The sequence below is a fragment of the Trichechus manatus genome, unplaced genomic scaffold (assembly GCF_000243295.1).
Source record: "Trichechus manatus latirostris isolate Lorelei unplaced genomic scaffold, TriManLat1.0 scaffold00087, whole genome shotgun sequence".
Taxonomy (NCBI): Eukaryota; Metazoa; Chordata; class Mammalia; order Sirenia; family Trichechidae; genus Trichechus; species Trichechus manatus.
Window position 1 is genome coordinate 6,327,363 of NW_004444023.1, and position 19,738 is coordinate 6,347,100.

Consider the following 19,738-nt stretch of genomic DNA (forward strand, 5'->3'; position numbering starts at 1 on the left):
AAAATCCTCAACAAAATTCTAGCTAGTAGAATTCAGCAACATATCAAAAAAATAATTCACCATGATCAAGTGGGATCTATACCAGGTATGCAGGGATGGTTCAACATTAGAAACACAATCAATGCAATCCATAACATAAATAAAACAAAAGACAAGAACCACATGATCTTATCAATTGAGGCAGAAAAGGCACTTGAAAATGTCCAACACACATTCATGTTAAAAAACTCTCAACAAAATAGGAATAGAAGGGAAATCCCTCAATATAATTAAGGGCATTTATAAAGAGCCAATAGCCAACATCATCCTAAATGGAGAGACTTTGAAAACATTCCCCTTGAGAACGGGAACCAGACAAGGACGCCCTTTATCACCACTCTTATTCAACATTGTGCTGGAGGTCCTACCCAGAGCACTTAGGCTAGAAAAAGAAATAAAGGGCATACAAATTGGTAGGGAAGAAGTCCAAGTATCTCTTTTTGCAGATGATATGACCTTATACACAGAAAACCCCAAAGAATCCACAAGAAAATTACTGGAACTAGTAGAAGATTTCAGCAAAGTTTCAGGATACAAGATAAACACACAAAATCAGTTGGATTCCTTTACACCAACAAAGAGAAACTCGAAAAGGAAATCAGCAAATCAATACCATTGACAATAGCCCCCAAGAAGACAAAATACTTAGGAATTAATCTAACCAGAGACGTAAAAGATCTGTATAGTGCAAACTACAAGACAGTACTGCAAGAAATCAAAAGAGACCTGCATAAGTGGAAAAACATACCTTGCTCATGGATAGGTAGACTCAACATTGTGAAAATGTCGATTCTACCCAAAGCGATCTTCAGATACAATGCAGTCCCGATCCAAATTCCACCGGCATTTTTTAATGAGATGGAGACACAAATCATCAACTTCATATGGAAAGGGCAGAGGCCCCGAATAAGTAAAGCATTACTCAAGAAGAAGAACAAAGTGGGAGGCCTCACACTACCTGATTTTAGAAACTATTATACTGCCATGGTAGTCAAAACAGCCTGGTACTGGTACAACAACAGATACATAGACCAATAGAACAGAATTGAGAATCCAGACGTAAACTCATCCACCTATGAGCAGCTGATATTTGACAAAGGCCTAAAGTCCATTAACTGGGGAAAAGACAGTCTCTTTAACAAATAGTGCTAGCATAACTGGATATCCATCTGCAAAAAACTAAAACAAGACCCATACCTCACCCCATGCACAAAAACCAACTCAAAATGGATCAAAGACTTAAATATAAAATCAAAAACCATAAAGATAATGGAAGAAAAAATAAGGACAACAGTAGGAGCCCTAATAAATGGCATAAACACAATACGAACCACAAGTAACAATGCACAGGCACCAGAAGAGACACTAGATAAATGGGAGCTCCTAAAAATCAAACACTTCTGCCCATCAAAAGACTTCACCAAAAGAGTAAAAAGACAACCTACAGACTGGGAAAAAAATTTTGGCTATGAGAAATCCAATCAGCATCTAATCTCTAAAATCTAGAAGATACTGCAAAACCTCAACAACAAAAAGACAAATAGCCCAATTAAAAAATGGGCAAAGGATATGAACAGGCACTTCACCAAAGAAGATATTCAGGCGGCTAACAGACACATGAAGAAATGCTCAGATCATTAGCCATTAGAGAAATGCAGATCAAAACTACAATGAGATATCATCTTATCCCAACAAGGCTAGCGTTAATCCAAAAAACACGAAATAATAAACGCCGGAGAGGTTGTGGAGAGACTGGAACACTTATACACTGTTGGTGGGAACGTAAAATGGTACAACCACTTTGGAAATCGATCTGGCACTTCCTTAAAAAGCTAGAAATATAAGTACCATACGATCCAGCTATCCCACTCCTTGGAATGTATCCTAGAGAAATAAGAGCCATCACACAAATAGATATATGCACACCCATGTTCATTGCAGCATTGTTCACAATAGCAAAAAGATGGAAACAACCTAGGTGCCCATCAACGAAAGAATGGATAAACAAATTATGGTATATCCACACAATGGAATACAATGCAATGATAAAGAACAACGATGAAGCCATGAAACATAACATGGAGGAAGCTGGAGGTCATTATGCTTGGTGAATTTAATCAGTCACAGTAGGACAAATATTGTATAAGACCACTATTATAAGAACTCAAGAAAAGATTTAAACACAGAAGAAAACATTCTTTGATGGTTACGAGCACGGGGAGGGAGGGTGAGGGTTATTTACTAACTAGATAGTAGATAAGAACTATCTTAGGTGAAGGGAAGGACAGCTTACACTACAGGGGAAGTCAGCACAACCGGACTAAACCAAAGCTAAGAAGTTTCCTGAATACAGTCAAACACTTTGAGGGACAGAGTAGCAGGGGTAGGGGTCTGGGGACCATGCTTTCGGGGGACATCTAGATCAACTGGCATAACAAAGCTTATTAGAAAATGTTCTGCATCCTACTTTGGTGAGTGGCGTCTGGGGTCTTAAAAGCTTGCAAGCAGCCATCTAAGATGCATCAATTGGTCCCAACCACCAGGAGTAAAGGAGAATGAAGAACACCAAAGACACAAGGAAAGTAGTAGCCCAAGAGACAGAAAGCGCCACATAAAACAGAGACTTCATCAGCCTGAGACCAGAACTAGACGGTGCCCGGCTACCACCAATGATCGCCCTGACAGGGAACACAACAGAGAGTCCCTGATGGAGCAGGAGAAAGGTGGGGTGCAGAACTCAAATTCTAGTAAGAAGACCAGACTTGATGGTCTGAGTGAGACTGGAGGAACCCTGGAAAGCATGGCCTCTGGATTCTCTATCAGCCCAGAACTAAAACAATTTCTGAGGCCAACTCTTCGGACAGGGATTGGACTGGATTGTGGGACATGGAGTGATACTCGTGAGGAGTGTGCCTCTTGGCTCAGGTAGATACAGGAGACTAGATGGGTGGCTTCAGTCTGGAGGTGAGATGGGAGGGCAGAGACGGTTAGGAGCTGGTTGAATGGACATGGGGAGTCAGGGGTGGAAGGGAGGAGTGTGCTGTCACAGTATGGGGAGAACAATTAGAATCACATAACAATATATGTATGAATTTTTGTATGGGAAAGAATTTTTTAAAAAATTGAATAAAGCACCGTGTAGGAATAGTCAAAAAAAAAACACCAACAAATCTAGATTCAAATTCTCATGGAATCCCTACTTTCAGGAGCCAGTGAGGCTAGATGAACCCCAGAAACTATTGCCCTGAGATAATCTTTAAACCTAAACCAAAAATATCCCCTGAAGTCTTCTTTAAACCAAACAACAGTTTAGCTTAATTAGTAAATAATGTCTACCTTGAGCATTGGTTCTTTTAAAGAACCATCTATATGGGATCAAATTCGCAACAGCAACTCAAAAGTTTAAATAGGAAGCTTAGGGGGTAATGAGTTTATGTCAATGGGGAGGAACAATTCAGAAAAAGGAGGGTGAGAATAGTTTCACAACTTGAAGAATGTAGTCAACGTCACTGAAGTGTACATGTAGAAATTGTTGAACTGGTGTATGTCGTGCTGTGTATATTCAGCAACAATTTTTTAAAAATCTAGACTTAGGTAAGGAGAGACTTTATTCAACAGTATTGAAAAGGATTATTGCAATAAGGGGACAGGGACTATTGCAATAGGGAGAATGCTCTAACCATGAGATCTGCAAGCATCTCAAATAAATTAATAAATGCAAAAGTGTGTCAATAGATGAATGACACAGATATATAGGCAGAAAAGAACTTTTCTTTTACAAGGAGGGGTAAACAAGGCTATAAAGACTCAGATGTGGGGGAGTGGAATGAATGTAGATGGGGGAGTGTTTTTCCCTGAGGTCAGATGATTCTCAGGAGAGGCCCATATGGAGGTGCTGTTCCTCATTCCAATGCTTAAGAATGAACCAAAGTTCAAGGGACTGGAGGAAGGAGGGAAATCTAAATTTGGACAAATTAGCATGCATTTTGTTCAGATTGGTCTGTGAGGACAAGCAATTCAGCCAATCATTTTAGGGACAAAGAATGGGAATTTGGAAAGTCATGTCTAGTCTTGTCATAGGTAAGCAAGGGGGCCATCTGCAAGTCTTATCTAAGTCATACAGGGAAGTGCTGTTTTTTGTAGTAAGTCATTTCTGGAACACAGAAGGGTGTTCTCAGCCTTTGCTGTTTTCTAGGCGCACAAGACTCAGGCAAAATGCAACATTGCCAAGGCTCTTCCTTCTCTTTTCTGCATACAAATTCCTAGACAAATATCAAGGCTTACCTAAGCATAAAGCCAGGGCAGTGGTACAGTGGAGAGATGAGGGGCCTGATCTGGGAGAAAGTGCAGATGGAGAGGTGGTGATGAGTTTGCAGACAACTCAATGGGACTTCCTTCTGCAGACAGCCAACTACACGGAGTCAGTGATGGGAGACTCTGGTACATTTTCAATTATTGATTCACTCAACAGGACTGAGTATGTCCTACATGCCTAATAGTACACTTACTAGGCAATGGTGCTACAATGGTGAGTAAAACAGACATGATTTGTGCCCTCTTGTATTCATCCTAATTAGGCCTAGAGGACCTCCTACCACCTGTAACTTCCTTTCACCTTCTTCCCTAATCCATGCACTTGCCCTCCCACCACCAATGCAGTGCCTAGACTTGGCCAAGTATTGTGGGAGGAAACAGAATTTTAAAAAGGTCCAGAAGGTGGCTTTCAGTTTTGATGAAATAGCTTGTAGCAGATTAACCCTCCCATCAAGGACAATTGCAAAAGCTGGGTAGAATATACAAAGCAACTCTTTGAAAGCACTGGAGTACAGCCAAGGTAGACTGGAGGTGAACAGAAAACGTCTTGAAGAAAGAGGAGGTGCTATGATTAAGCCAATTGGCAGAGATTTTGGAATTCTCAGACCAGGAATTTAAAATAACTATGATTAATGTGATAAATGTTCTAATGAAAAAAAGTGGACAACATGCAAGAACAGATGGGTAATGTAAGCAGAGAAATGGAAACTCTAAGAAAGAATCAAAAGAAAATGTTAGAAATCAAACTTTCAAAGAATAAAGAAATAGGGACTTCCCTAAGTGTTCATGGCATCATCACAGCCCTATCACCATCATCACAGCCCTATCACCATAACCTGTCTGTCTCACCCACTCTCTCCCATTTCCCATGACTAGTGGTTTCTTTCCCAGGACAAACCACTTCAGAATGGTGCCCAGGTATGGCCTCACCTCCAATGGAAAGTGCTCCTTAAGAGTTACTGAGTAACCAGGATGGAGGAACAGAGTAATCAGTGTCTAGGGTAAAGCCGTTTTCGTTAAGGTGGTCAGTGAAGGCCAGTCACAGGAGAAAATTGCAGACCAAGTTTTCAAGGTACCACCTACCACTCCTATTTGACTCAAACCCTGGGCACGAGGTGGGGGGAGTGGGAGGCAGGCCAGGTGCACTTTCAGCCTCTGATTGGTTACGGCAGCTGTGCATCAGCTCCACTTGCTTCTTTGATTGGCAGAAAAGCAGGTGGGCAGTCACTGATTGGCTTCGAAGTAAGCCCAGGCGGCCTGAGGCATGCAGGGCAACTGACGCCATCTTTTCTGCACCTGGGATGGCGCATGCCCCGTTGGCTTCCCTGGCAGCGGGTTGGGCGCGGGACTTTGGTTGGTACCACCCAAACTGAGCTTCCACGGAGGCAGGGCTCACAGCTTAGTCAGGTGGCTCGTCAGTCAGTGTGCTCTCAGGCTGGGAGGCAGTCAGGAGGTCAGTTAGGCCACCGTGACGGTTTTCAGGCCTGCGGGGCCCCCGCGAGCCGCGTGATCGAATGAGCCACTTGGTCGAACGAAGGTCAACTCTGCATCAGTTAGATCGTCAGGCTGCCTGAGAGCGAGTCCACAGACTAGGCAGTTCACCAGGAACCCCTCTCTGTCAGCCTGTCAGTCACCTGATCAGCCTGAAGGACAACGAGTAGGTCACAAATGTACCAATACGACAACCAAGTGGTCTGTCAGTTAGTGATCAGATTAGTGCCGTTATGAGTCGAAGGGTTAGTCCCCTTGTAAATCAGTTAATCACATAATCCACCCCTTAGTAGCCTCCCCTGTTAATTGGTTACTTAGCCTCCTGCTAAGTCAGTGTGTCTCCTAATGAATTAATCCCCCTGTAAGGCACTCAGTCGTTAATCACAGTTATCCCATGTGTAAGCCAGTTAGTTCCACAGTTAGCTGTTGGTTCCCCTAAGAAATCAGTTTTCAGTCAACATAAGTAGGTCAGTCATCCCTAAGTCAGTCATTCCCTCAGTCAGTCATTCCCTCGGCAAGTCCATAAAGACCTTTGCACCACTAACGCCCCACTTACAGAAAAAAAAGAGAATCTCCAAGGGAATATCCAGATGGCGGTGTGCTGAGGACAAAGACTATCCTGGAGCCCTTGGAAGAAGAAACAAAGGTAAAATTGAAAGGGGAGATGACAGGAAAAGGAAATGTAAGGGGGCGAAAAGAAAGGATGAGTGAAGAGTCATCCTAGGAATGCTGTGATATAGCCTGGCTGAGGGGAGCCAGAAGAAATCAGAATTTTAGAGCTGATCATTGTGTATCAAGTAATAAAACCCACTCACCGTACAGATGAGGAAATAAAAGGAAATCAGAGAAGGGAAAATACTTGATCAAGGCCATTGGGTGATTTACTGCCAAAGCCTGGGCCAGAACCCAGACAGGGCTTATTCCAACATCCAACATGAGGTTTTAAATCAGAGAAGGGGAACGAAAAAATTGGCAGTACAAAAAAACAGAAAAAAAGCACATCATTACCTGGAAGCCTGGGCAGCATCTTTTTTATATCTGAACAGGGAGAAATGGTGATCTGTTTTGATGTATGGAGGTTAAGAGTTGCGATAGAGTCCACTCAGAGGGGTCCCATCAGGTCGTAGCCAAAGATGCCTTTAACTCACATTTCTGTACAGTTCACAGCTGTTTACATGCATATCTTACCAACCCTGTGAGGTGATCAGGGCTAGCTGATTTCTTTCCATATTTTATTCATGAGGAAGTGGAGTCATAGAGTAGAAGGGACGTAACCATGCCTACACGTCAGTTTTTAAGGCAAAATGAGCAGACAGCTCTTGGAAGTAGAGGGGCTCCAAAGGGCTCTGTAGAGTGTCAAGAGTTGATGTCTGAGAGATAAAGGGAAGGGACCACATCATGCAGAACTTTGCCATTTATTCTGGGCAAGATGAGTGCCATTGGGTGAGATGAGTACCATTGGAGAGTTTTGAGCAGAGAAGGGGCAGAATATTATTTTGTTGTTGATAGGACCTCTGGCTGCTGTGTGAATAGAATGTAGGGTAACAAAGGTAAAGCAGCAAGACCAGTGAGGAGGTTATTGCAGCAATCAGGGTGAGAGGACAGTGGCTCGGGCCAGCGTGTAGCAGTGCAGATAATTAGAAGTGGTATTCATATTGTGAATATATTTTGAAAGTAGTTTCAACAGGATTTCCTGACAGATTGGCTGAGGGACATGAGAGAAAGAGTCGTCAAAGAGCACTCTGAGGTTTTGATTCTTGATTTCTTCTTGATCATAATTTTGTTTAGTTTACGGACATCTTTTTTAAGTTTTAGGTGATGGGATTTTTCCCCTTGTCTGGGGTGGAGGAGCGTGCTTAAACTTTAAATATTAATGTTTACCTTTACTATATTGCCTAGTGGCCAGAGAATGTGGGTGGGCTTTACGATTTATACGTTTTTTAAAGTTGGTCTGGAGGAAGAAGAACCTGAGTTTTAAAAGTATCTCTAACTACACTTGCTGAATAAAACCAAAAAACCAAACTCACTGCTGTCGAGTTGATTCCAGCTCATAGCGATTCTATAGGACAGACAGTAGAACTGCCCCATAGTGTTTCCAAGGAGTGGCTGGTGGATTCGAACTGCTGACCTTTTGGTTAGCAACCCTGAGCTCTTAACCACTGTGCCACCAGGGCTCCCACTTGCTGAATGACCCTGGGAAAATCACTTATTTCTCTGAACCTTAGTTTCCACCTCTGTAAAGAGGAAATAATAAGTATCTAATTCCAAAGTGTTTGTGGGAATGAAAGAAGACTACTATTATGGATTGAATTTTGCTCCTCTAAAATAGGTGTAAATCCTAACCTCTAGGCCTGTGGTTATAGTCCCGTTTGGGAATGAGTTGTCTTTGTCATGCTAATGAGGCAGGATTAGTGTAGGGTGTGTCTTGAGACAATCTCTTTTGAGATATAAGAGAGATTAAACAAGCAAGCTAGCAAGCAGAGATGGGGGAAGAGAGATTCCAAGCCATATGAAGATTTCCCAGGAGCAGAAGCTCAGAAGAGACAAGGACCTTCCTCCGGAGCCAACAGAGAGAGAAAGCTTTCCCCTGGAGCTGGTGCCCTGAATTTGGACTTCTAGCCTCCTAAACTGTGGGAAAATAAATTTCTGCTTGTTAAAGCCACCCACCTCTGGTATTTCTGTTATAGTAGCACTAGATAAGAAGACAACCACTCAAATGCAAAAACCAAAAGCTATTTATTCAGTGCTTGCAATAGCAAGGGAGTAAGCTCTCATCACTTGCATTTGGCAAAGACTCAAAAGTAGGCAGAGGAATGAGAAACTTATGGTGGAAAAAAAGAAAGGAGTTTCAGATATTCTCTGAATGGATGTTGTTATCATGTGGAAGCTGGAGATTAGCTAACTAGAAGCAGGGGCATCTTATGTGATTGGATTGGGGAGCATATTTGACTTTCTCTGGTTGATTCTTACTTGGAAGCAGGGGCGAAAAATAGGGAAGCTGGCACTCACTGACCAAGTCCTTACTGTTTTGGGCCATTTGCTGCAGAGGTGTGATTTGGCTTCCCCAAGCTGATTACTGCAGAGGTTGAGCGTCAGAATTCTGTTGTCATATATGGCCTGGCCTTGTCTGTTTGTATATTCAATCTCTCAGGTTCTTTAATGTGTGTGTGTGAAATTTCCAGGCATATAGTAAATAATAAATAAATATTAAAGATTTTTTTTAGATTTCATTGTGCCCTGATTAAGAATTTATTCAGCAGCGTAATATACAAATGCAGTCGTAAATGTCAAACTATACCAGAGTGTATAGAATAAAAACAGGAACTCCTGCTTTCTCTTTACCCTAATCATTGCACTGTTGTTGTATACCATCGAGTCTATTTTGACCCATAGTGACCCTACAGGACAGAGTAGAACTGCCCCCATAGAGTTCCCTAAGCTGTAATCTTTATGGGAGCAGATCACCTCGTGTTTTCTCCTACAGAGCCACTGGTCAGTTCAGACCACCAACTTTTTGGTTCGCAGCTGAGCACTTAACCATTACACCACCAGGGCTCCTTAATCATTGCACAGTAGAAAACTGGAGGTGAATATAGGTGAATATTGGTAATAGGTTTTTATGGATCTTTTCAGACCTTTGTTCTATTCATTTATGTATGTCTATTTATGATTGTATTGTATATAAATATGTAGGTATATATATTTATATATACCAAAAACAAAAACAAAAACATTGCCGTCAAGTTGATTCCTACTCATAGCAACCCTATAAGACAGAGTAAAACTGCCCCATAGTGTTTCCAAGGAGTGGCTGGTGGATTCGAACTGCCAATCTTTTGACTAGCAGCCAAGTTTTTAACCACTGCACCACCAGGGCTCCTTTTATACATAATACACGTGTATAAAGCTTTTACATAAATGGTAAATGCTGACATTTTTATTTAAATATTATGAAATATTTCAGGCATATAGAAAAGTATAAAAATGGTGTAACAAGAGCATATATCACCATCCAGCTTAAAATTTAAAACACTACCCTTTGTGTACCACTCTCCCCAAACACGTCACCTACTCTCAAACATAAAGATAACTACTATACTAAATTTAGCATTTATCATTCTATGTAGTAGGGAAGTTAACCTTTCCCAAACCTGGGCTTTGCCCTCAGCTTCTGAGAGATAATCTCTAAGTCCTTAGTATGTCATGCCTGATACTACTGTCTTTGTTTGTCTGGGGCCTTGGGTCACATCAGGTAGTCAAACAATGTGATTTAGGTTGGGACTGGTCACAACAGATAGTCTAGCAATGTGATTTGTTGTGATGGCTTTAGGTCAGGTGGTATCAGCACCACTTCCAGAGGGTCTAGACACTGAGATTAATCATATGGACAGTCAACCATGCCTGCATGACAGAGGCCCAATAAAAACCCTGGACACCAAAGCTTGGGTGAGCTTCTGTGACTGGCAGTACTCTGTGCATATTCTCACACATCAATGCGAGGAGCGTAATGTTCTCCAGAACTCCAAAGGTGGAGGACAACTGGAAACTCCGTTTGGTACTTTCCTGGACTCTGCCCTATCCACCTTTTCCCTTGGCTGATTTTAACCTGTATCTGTTAGCTGTAATAAACTGTAACTGTGTGTGTGTATAACAGCTTCCATTGAGTTCTATGAGTCTTTTTAGTGAATTAGTGAACCTACCAAGATAAGGAATGGCAAAAGGGCATGGGTCTATTGTCCCAACCTCCAGCTGGGGACCCAAGACTACATGCACATAAGTGGGTAAAATGCTCAGGGGTTGGAGAGAAGTTTCTGGGACTCTTGACATGGGAACCTTGTACACTGTAATTCCAAAACCTGTTGCTGAAATCCTAATGGAAGCTTAGATTAGGAATATATGAGAATGCAGTGGTTGATGGGATGAAGGTGAAAGTTTACATGAAAATTGAAATGTTAGAACAAAGTTTATGTGAAGTGGTTTCCTCTCCTTTACTTGAATGTATTATGCTGATGAATATTTTGTCTGACTGGGGAATGCTTCCCCTACCTAGTATTGTAAAACAGAAGGCATGCAAATTTGCCCGTCAGACAATATTGATTGGATGTGCTAAATAATAACTAATAAATTTGTCCGAGCCCACATAAATTGTTAATTTGAAACAGTATAGAATGACTGGTGAACAAAACATGTTAAAAACCCAGAGTCTGGTTGATTGATTTGAATTTTGGAGGACACATATTCCACATCTGTCAATATTGTTAGCTTTTATCCATAAAACTATTCGAAAGAAATTTTGGAGTCCTTAAACAGACTGGAGCTTTTGGCAAAATCCAGTGAGCCCCACCCAGAGGCAATCACTGGGATTTGGGGCCTGAAATTTTCTGTTTGAGAGAAACTAACTGGATATTGGCTTTGATTGAGACTGCCTGTATGACTGGAGGATATAAAACAATCCTGAAACCTGAAATTCCATGATGGCTGATGTAATGTCGGAAAAATACTTATAAGGAAGACCATTCCCAGAAGAGTTCCATAATAAAATGGAAATGGTTTATACAGGAGCATGCTGCCAAGGGAATGCAAGGAGGTACTCTTTACATTCGTGAGCAGGTAGTCTCCTTTTCCCTAGGACCGACTTCAGAACCATCTGAGGAGCTCCCAGATCATATTGCCACTTGGACAGTGCCTATTAACAGCTATCAGTTGACCAGCAAAGAGCTTCTTGGTTTATGGATGGCAGTTCCAAGCTAATGGACAGCATCCTGTTTGGAAGACTACCACTCTGAACAAGGTAAGAGCAAATCAGCTCAGTGGGCTAAATTGCATGCTGTTTGCCCCCTGTGTTTTATTTTTTTGCTGACTCATAGGCAGTCACCAATGGCCTGGCCATATGATCAGAAAAATCAGAAGAGGCTATATGTAGCTTTGAAATTGATGTAGAATTTGAATGTGGGCAGAGGAAACAGTTGCAAGAGTAAATGCCATGTAAAGGAGAGAGACTTGAGTGAAGGGAGAGGTATGTTTACAGTAAAATTTGGAAAGGGCAGCATTTTCTCTTTGGCCTGGAAAGTCTGGGCAAAGGCACCAGGGGGATGTAAGGCAAGGGTGGGGCAAAATTGTGGAGAACTCATTTGCAAAGGAAAGAAGTTTGTCATTTTTCTTGCCAGCTACAGGAATGCCTGTCCATTTTTATTTCCCAACTATCTGTTAAATCTGTCCCCTCCTCTTCATCTCTCACAGCCCATGCATGAACTCAAGCATATCATTCTTTCCAGACCACCACACCAGTCTCTTCCCTAGTTAGCTGGCCTGAAGTCCCTCCTCTTCCAGCCCATCTCTCACATGGGCCCCAATGGGGTCTTCCTAACATGTCACCTGACTGTGTCCCCCCACCCCCATAGTGCAAAAGATTCCCATTTGCTTTGAGAGAGAATCCCATGACCTGGCACTTGGAGAGAGAGAGAAAAAAGTAGACACGGCATTGGAGCTTCACAGAGGGTCACAGGGATTGCTGCCCTGTCCCTAGAACCTCTTAAGCATCTTGCTCCATGTAAATCCTGCTTCTCAAGATGAACAGGCCTGAAGGATGAATAAAGAGACAGAAGCCCCTAGTTTTCTAAGAATACTTTCTGCTCTCCCCACTCCCACCTCCTCTTTCAGTTACCCATAATCTCATCCTTTTTGGACATACGGTTCTGGAGTCAGACCAGCATAGTAAAAGCCCTGGGCGCCTCCTGTTCCTGAGAACCACTGCTGATTTGGATGGTGCTTCCTCTGCTACAGTTGGGTGAGTGGGATGAGAAGCAGCACTGGAGGAGTCTGAAGAACGAAGGCTCCAGGGCCAGGTGTGAGGTAAACAGGAGACGGGTTGGGCTATGATGGTATGAAGAAAGAGGACATAAGGGCAGAGGTACAAATAACCAATGTGGGTGAGACATCCTCAGTGTGCTAGATTCTGGCAGAGCTGGAAGTATCTGGAGGAAGCAGAAGAATTGGCCTGGGGGTGGTATGAAGATATGAGAGCCTAAGGAGCTGTTTCAGATATTAATAACACACACTGGAAGTATCAAGATTAGTCAGTTTTTCAGCATCTGTCTGGCCGTCTGTTGCTCTCGACGGGCATACTTTCTCAGATGGCAAAGACAATCAAGTGAACAACAGTAGAGGAGGGGCTGCACGTCACAATACCCTGCAAATCCCACACCCCTCAAGTGACCGAGTTGAAAGGTCGAAGATCAAGGGCTACTGGTCAAGGGAAAAAGATTCCTTTTGTCCGGTAACCTCAAATAATACATGAAACACTAGGTCCAGTTCCTCATTTTGGGCGACCTTGAAGAAAGTGACTGTTCCTTATTAATCCATGATATTCACAAAATGGACAGCATATCCTACCTGTTCTATGCAAAGCGAGGCAGTTTCAAAAGTTCTTACCCAGAAAATGCCGTAGTAGTCTTTTCTTCAGATAAATGCTCAATCAAAGACCACTTAGGATTGGGAAGAAGGAAATCTAGACAGAGAACTATTTATTTAATGAATAATACTTTTCTGTTCACTGTGCTAGGAGCACTATAGATGTTGTTGTTAGTTGCTATCAAGTTGGCCCCCAACTCATGTCAACCCCATGCACAATGGTATTGGACCGTTGTGATCCTTGGAGTTTCCATTGGCTGATTTTTCAGAAGTAGATCCCCAGGCTTTCCTTCCTAGTCTGTTAGTGTGGAAACTCCACTGAAACCTGTTCAGCATCATAGGAACACACAAGCCTCCACTGACAGATGAGTAGTGGCTGTGCTTGAGGTGGCATTAATTTTTACAGCAGTGATAGTATGAGATAGGTTCAGCAAATGTCTCTATGTTCTAGACTAGGAAACAGCAAAAAAAAAATAGGAAGTGATTTACCCAGCAGCATCCACTCAGGAAGCAAAAGATGGAGAAATTGATCACAGATCTGGCTGAGAAGGGGCAGAGCTTAAAGGGGAGAGTTGGAGATGGGAGGACAGAGACAGAGTAGGAGCTAATACTGGAAAGTATAGCCTTGGGAGCAAGTAAGACATTGTAGGCAATGTAGAAAATTCACTCTCCATCAGTCTGAAAGGTCCGATGTTCAGGTTCAGGCCTGAGAGAATGAAGGAGAACTGGTCTGTGAGACCCAGGCCCTCAGGACTTCCAGAAAGTCTTTCTGAAGCTCCTTGGGAATCATGAATAAGGAGAAGGCTGGGTCCTGGAGGATGTGGAGAAGAGAAGTCAGAGCACCTTACTTATTCCTGACCCTCCCTCCCCAGCACCCGCCAGGCTGCTCAATTCCTCATGTTCCGTGGAGAAGACGCTGCAGTGCAGCTGTTCCTTCCATGGGATTCCCACACCCTCCGTGAAGTGGTGGATGGGAGATGTTCCTGTGGGTGTGAACAGCATGGATAACATCCTCCAGGTGACTTCCACCATGCTTGGCCCCTGGGCCAACAGCACCATCAGCCTGACCAAGGACCCAGAAACTGGGACAAGCCTTCTTTGTGAGGGGAAGAACAAAAATGGAACCCATGCTTTGAGCATCCTACTAATGTCAAGTGAGGATAGAAGGGGCTTGATAACTGGGTGAGAAAAGTGAGGTGGTTGGGGATGGGCACTGGAGCTAGAGGAGGGAGCAGAGTTTTGGCTTTGTTTCTAAGGTCTTGGGAAGAAAACCCTTTCTGACATCCTCTTTACTTCCAGAAAAGAGTTCTTTTGCTCCACAAACATTCATGAACGGGCTGCTCCAGGGTGTTATGTACGGAGTCATTGCAACCACACTGCTCTTCTTCTGCCTTATCCCCTTCATGTGAGTACCAACGTGTAATTCACCAGCAAGCCTCTCCCAAAGCCTGCTATCTGGCAGGCCCTGGCTGTGGTGGTGGTACAGAGGGCAAAGACAGAACCCCTGCCATAAAAGAGCTCAGTGTCTGGCAAGGGAAAGCACTAAATGTGGTCATCACAAACCAAGGCCATCAGGATTATAAACCAAACCAGTTAACCACTGGGTTGATTCTGACTCATGGCAACCCCATGTGTTTCAGAGGAGAACTGCACTCCATAGGGTTTTCAATGGCTGTGATCTTTCAGAAGTAGATTACCAGGCCTTTCTTCCAAGGAGTGTCTGACTATACTGAGCCATAAAGCAAGCCCATGGGGCAAAGGGGGGAATGGAAGCCCTGGAGAAGCCAAAAAAAGCATCCCCAAGGTGCTGTCTGAGGTGGGCCTAGAAGACTGAGTACTGTTTGGCTTGAAAGTCTATATTCAGAAGCCCAGAAATATATTTGAGGAATTTCCAGTGTCTTTGTGTAATTGGAACAAAGGTGCATTGAGATTGATAGATAATGACTAAAAACAAGGCTGGAGAAAAGTCCTTGGTGGTATTTCGTAAAGACCCTTGAAACTTGGCTAAAAGTATTGGCTAGAAGCCTAGAATGGAAAGGGCAGAGTTGCCAGAGGTCAGGCCAGAGAGTCAGGCAGGTGAGCTTCTGGCCAGTCCAAAGAGAGTGGACTTCATCTTCGATCGGGAACTATGGAAGAGGTTAAACTGGGAAGGAATGTTGTCAGTTTGAAGTAAAACACAGACCAGGGAGTGAGAGCCTGGAGGCCAGAAGCCAGGCAGAAAGTTGATGCTGTGGTTCTAAGCAGGAAAGAGCTAGACCTGCCTGAGCTGGGGCAAGTGATGAGGGACAGTCAGAGGAATGGTATTTGGGGACTGATTGGCTATCAGAAGAGAGAAAGAAAAGGAGTGAAGTGGCAGGGCAAGTCGAGCTATTTTCAAAGTATAATCAGCTGGACTTGAGGACCAATAATAATCTCTTTACAGTTTGCAGAGCACTTTCATAGCTGACCTCATCTGAGCCCCACAACCTGATAAGCGGATGTTCCCATTTTACAGCATGTGAGACCAGTCCCCAGAGAGGTTATGTGGCTATCCATCCCTAAACCAGAACTGGCTCTAAATGAGAACTTCTCATCAAGAGTGGGGTTCTTTTGGGAGTGCAGGGAGGCAGAGAGCCAGAACTGATCAGGTGGGTCATTTCCTTAGAGTGAAGTATATCAGGATGAAACGGGCAAAGAGAATTGCAGAGGTCAAAACAAAAAAGAGCCCTGAAGTCAGAGCATGCCAAGAACCCACGATGTCTCAGAAGCCTGAAGAATCAGAAAAATCCGTAATCACCCCATCTTCTGACAGCCAGATATTGGTAAACACTCATTGTGTCTGGAATCTAGTCTGTCAGCTAGAAGGATAATAAGATGACTAATGGGGAGAGGCATAAAGGAATTATCCTCCTTAATCTTATGGGATGTCTAGAATGCCAGAATGTGCTTGCAGATCACCTTGTAGATGATGATGCTAAGGTCTAGATAGGGGAAGAAGGAGAAATTAATAGAACTAACTCAAAGGGTTATTAGAAATCAGAAATTTACACACACACACCCCAACACCTTGAGTCTCCCTTCAGAAGAGAATTGTGGGAACCCCTAACAGTCATAGTAGCATCAGAGTAGAAACCAAAGGGTTTGGTCTCAGCAGTCAGCACAGTCTGTAGATGCCACAAACCCAACTCAACTCAAAGTGATTAGAGACCAGGCTAAGCCCAGGTTACTCCTTCATTTACCCTGCACCCCATAGCCTCAGCAGGGCTTAGATTATCTAGGACCAGAAGTACCCTGTTGCCTTCCTTAGATCCTGCTCTAGGACCTGGTGTTCCTTTAAGGGTTAACCGTGCATCTGTTGAGTTCTATCAATATTACATGTTGCCGTAAAAAAAAAAAAAAAAATAGCATATTATGAAAATACCTAGCGGAGGGAGGAAGCAGTTGGCAAACAAACATAGAAGGCACGACTTATTTGTGTAAAAATACGGTACTTGCATTATTTCCTAATGCTAGGCAATGCTAGAGTCTCAGAAATGGATAAGACCTAGGCCCTGCCCTCAGAAAGCAATCAGGCTGGTCAGAAAAATACCCTCACAATAGGAGAGCCAAGAGGTTATGATTGCCCAGAGGAGGGAGGGATCAAACCTGCCTGGAGAAGTCAGGTAAAACTCCCCAGAGGAGCCCTGGGAACCATTAAGTGGTTCCGGATGCTGGATGGGCCCAGGGAGGACCAGCAAGAAAAGACAGGGTTGCAGGTTCAAACCATGGGAGTGCAGAGAAAGGTTAAACCAATGCCTGTTCCATTGTGCCTTAATTCTGTGCTTAAATGGGTGTCCTTTTTAGATCTGGATACCTCACCTCTAGACCTGTTCCAAGATTCTTCATTCTTTACCCATCTCCCACTTCCAGGAAAAGCAAGATAAACTATAGCCAACAAAGCCTGTGAAAAGACATCATACCTGGACTCCCCATTATCTCTGCAATGACAGAAGTCTACAAAGTTCTTAGAGCCCCCAGAAACCCTGGAGTCCATAGCCAACCTGGAGCCCCAGAGCCCCTTCAGCTCACAAAGCCCTCCCAATATCCACCCCTCCCTCACACTGTTTCTCCATTGAATAGGGGTTACTGTTGGACCTGGTCTTTGGACCTTTGAAAGCAAACTCTATGATTTGTTGTTTGGGTTAGCTATAATAAACCTGCACCCCCACCCCCACTCTAGGGATGTTGTCAAAGGAAGAAAAATAAATGTGAGACTATGAAATAGGCCCATGAGGAAGTCATTTTTGAGCCCCTACAGTATGCTTTTTAGTTTGGTTTGGTTTGGTTTTTTTACAGTATGACTAGCACCTGGGATATACTGTATATACAACAGCACCAAGCTTTGGAGTCATCATATATGGACTGAATCCCAACTTTATTGCTTAGTGACTGCTTGTTTTTGGACAAGTCTTTTGCCCACCTCTGAACTTCAGTATCCTCACCTGAAGTGTACCTGAGTGAAGAGCAAGTGAAAGGTGGTATCCAGAGATGAAACCTGGCAGGTGGAGAAAAGAAATGAAGATGAGCCTTGAACACCAGGGTAAAGCATTGCAGCATTATCGCATAAGACCTTATCCTGACTCCCCTAGATGTAAGTTCTAGGAGAACAAGGACCATGTGTGTCTTGTTTTCTACTTGTATCACCAGCAACTAGAGCAGTGCCTAAAATAATGACTGATAGATAGATAGGTAGATGAGATAGATGCTGTCAAGTCAATTCCGATCATGACAACCTTACTAGGTACAACAGAACAAAATGTTGCCTGGTCCTGCATCATACACATGATCACTGGCATAAAAATAAGTTCTCAAAAATGTTTGCTAAATATGAGGACCATGATCTCAGGGGAAATCTAGCTCAATTGGCATAACATAGTTTATAAAGAAAATTTTCTACATCCTACTTTGGTGAGTAGCATCTGGGGTCTTAAAAGCTTATAAGCAGCCACCTAAGATACTAAAGCACTGGTTCCACCCCATCTGGAGCAAGAGAGAATGACGAAAACCAAAGACACAAGGGAAAACCAAAGGACTAATGGACCACAACTAACACAGCCTCCACCAGACTGAGTCCAGCACAACTAGATGGTGCCTGGCTACCACTACTGACTGCTCTGACAGGGATCACAACAGAGGGTCCCGGACAGAGCTGGAGAAAAATGTACAACAAAATTCTAACTCACAGACCAGACTTACTGGTCTGACAGAGACTGGAGAAACCCTAAGAGTATGGCCCCCAGACACCCTTTTAACTCAGTACTGAGGTCACTCCTGAGATTCACCCTTCAGCCAAAGATTAGCCAAGCCCATAAAACAAACAGTAATACACGTAGCTAACCTATGTATATGAAACTAAATGGGCACACCAGCCCAGGGGCAAGGATGAGAAGGCAGGAGGGAATAGAAAAACTGGACAAATGAAAATGGGGAACCCAAGGTCGAAAAGGGGAGTGTTGACACATTGGGAGGTTGGCAACCAATGTCACAAAATAATATGTGTATTAACTGTTCAATGAGAAACTAATTTGCTCTGTAAGCCTTCATCTAAAGCACAGTTTTAAAAAATTTTTTGCCAAATAAAGAATGAATGAGAAGCTGTTGAAAGGTTTGAAGCAAGGAAGTGGAGTGATCTGATATATATAGGAATAGTTATTGAAGATGTATTTGGAAAAACTAAGACTGGAGGCAGAGAGCCTAGTTAGTAGGTCATTGCAGTATTCCTCGGCCAGGCTGAAAGTCAGACATGCAAAGAAAGAGAACTGAGTCTTGGTATTAGAATGGACCATGGCTGTGTATTGTTCCCTTCCAGATGAGTAACAGCCTCCCTGCTGGAGCCAGATTCTGGTAGTTTTCAGAGGGTAGAAATAGAGTTCTCTCTTCCCTGGTGGAGTATTTGTGAGTAAATACAGGGTTCTCTATTCAGCACCAATGAGATGGTCATCTTATACTCAGAGTAGATGTTTATATAAGCCCTCATATGTGTGAAGCCTTTCTCTTGCATGCAGTTCACACATTCCACAAAAATAGGAGCACCCACCATGTGCCAGATAATGAGACAAAAAAGCCAGACACTGCCCCTGCCTCCGTGGAGCTCATGGTCTACACAGGTACACAGACAATGAAGAAACAAACACAAGTTTACAGTTTAAAATGTTGATAAGTACTGGGAAGAAAAAAGACAAAATACTATGAGAACATACAAGGGACCAGGAGAGGAATCTTGCTTGGAAAGTCAGAGAATGAGAAAATGACATTTGCACTGAGACGTAAAGGACTGAGACCTAGCCAGACAGAAGGAACAGCAGATTCTAGGTTCTGAAATGGGAGAGGTTTGACGAGTTGCAGAACTGAGAGGGGCCGATGTGGCTGAAGCCCAGAGACTGAAGGGCGAGCTTGGTATGGGCCAGACCATGCAGGGCCTCCAGGGCTCTAGTGAGGAGTTTGGGTTTATCCTCCCTTACGGGTA

The 19,738-nt window shown here is 43.3% G+C and overlaps 1 protein-coding gene across 1 annotated transcript; it reads left to right on the plus strand.

Moving 5' to 3' along the window:
• The first annotated feature begins 12,606 nt into the window (after positions 1–12,606).
• Positions 12,607–17,163, plus strand: LOC101341847 (SIGLEC family-like protein 1). Its single transcript, XM_004381854.1, has 5 exons — positions 12,607–12,631; positions 14,127–14,408; positions 14,554–14,659; positions 15,899–16,055; positions 17,143–17,163. Exons 1-5 carry the CDS (start codon positions 12,607–12,609, stop codon positions 17,161–17,163), a joined length of 591 nt encoding a protein of 196 aa, XP_004381911.1.
• Positions 17,164–19,738: the final 2,575 nt, after the last annotated feature.

Excerpts from the sequence above, each read along its gene's own strand:
- LOC101341847 (XM_004381854.1), top strand. The coding sequence starts at position 12,607 with ATGGTGCTTCCTCTGCTACAGTTGG. Across the intron at positions 14,409-14,553 it reads GAGCATCCTACTAATGTCAA|AAAAGAGTTCTTTTGCTCCA; the intron begins GTGAGGATAGAA and ends CTTTACTTCCAG. Across the intron at positions 14,660-15,898 it reads TTCTGCCTTATCCCCTTCAT|AGTGAAGTATATCAGGATGA; the intron begins GTGAGTACCAAC and ends TCATTTCCTTAG.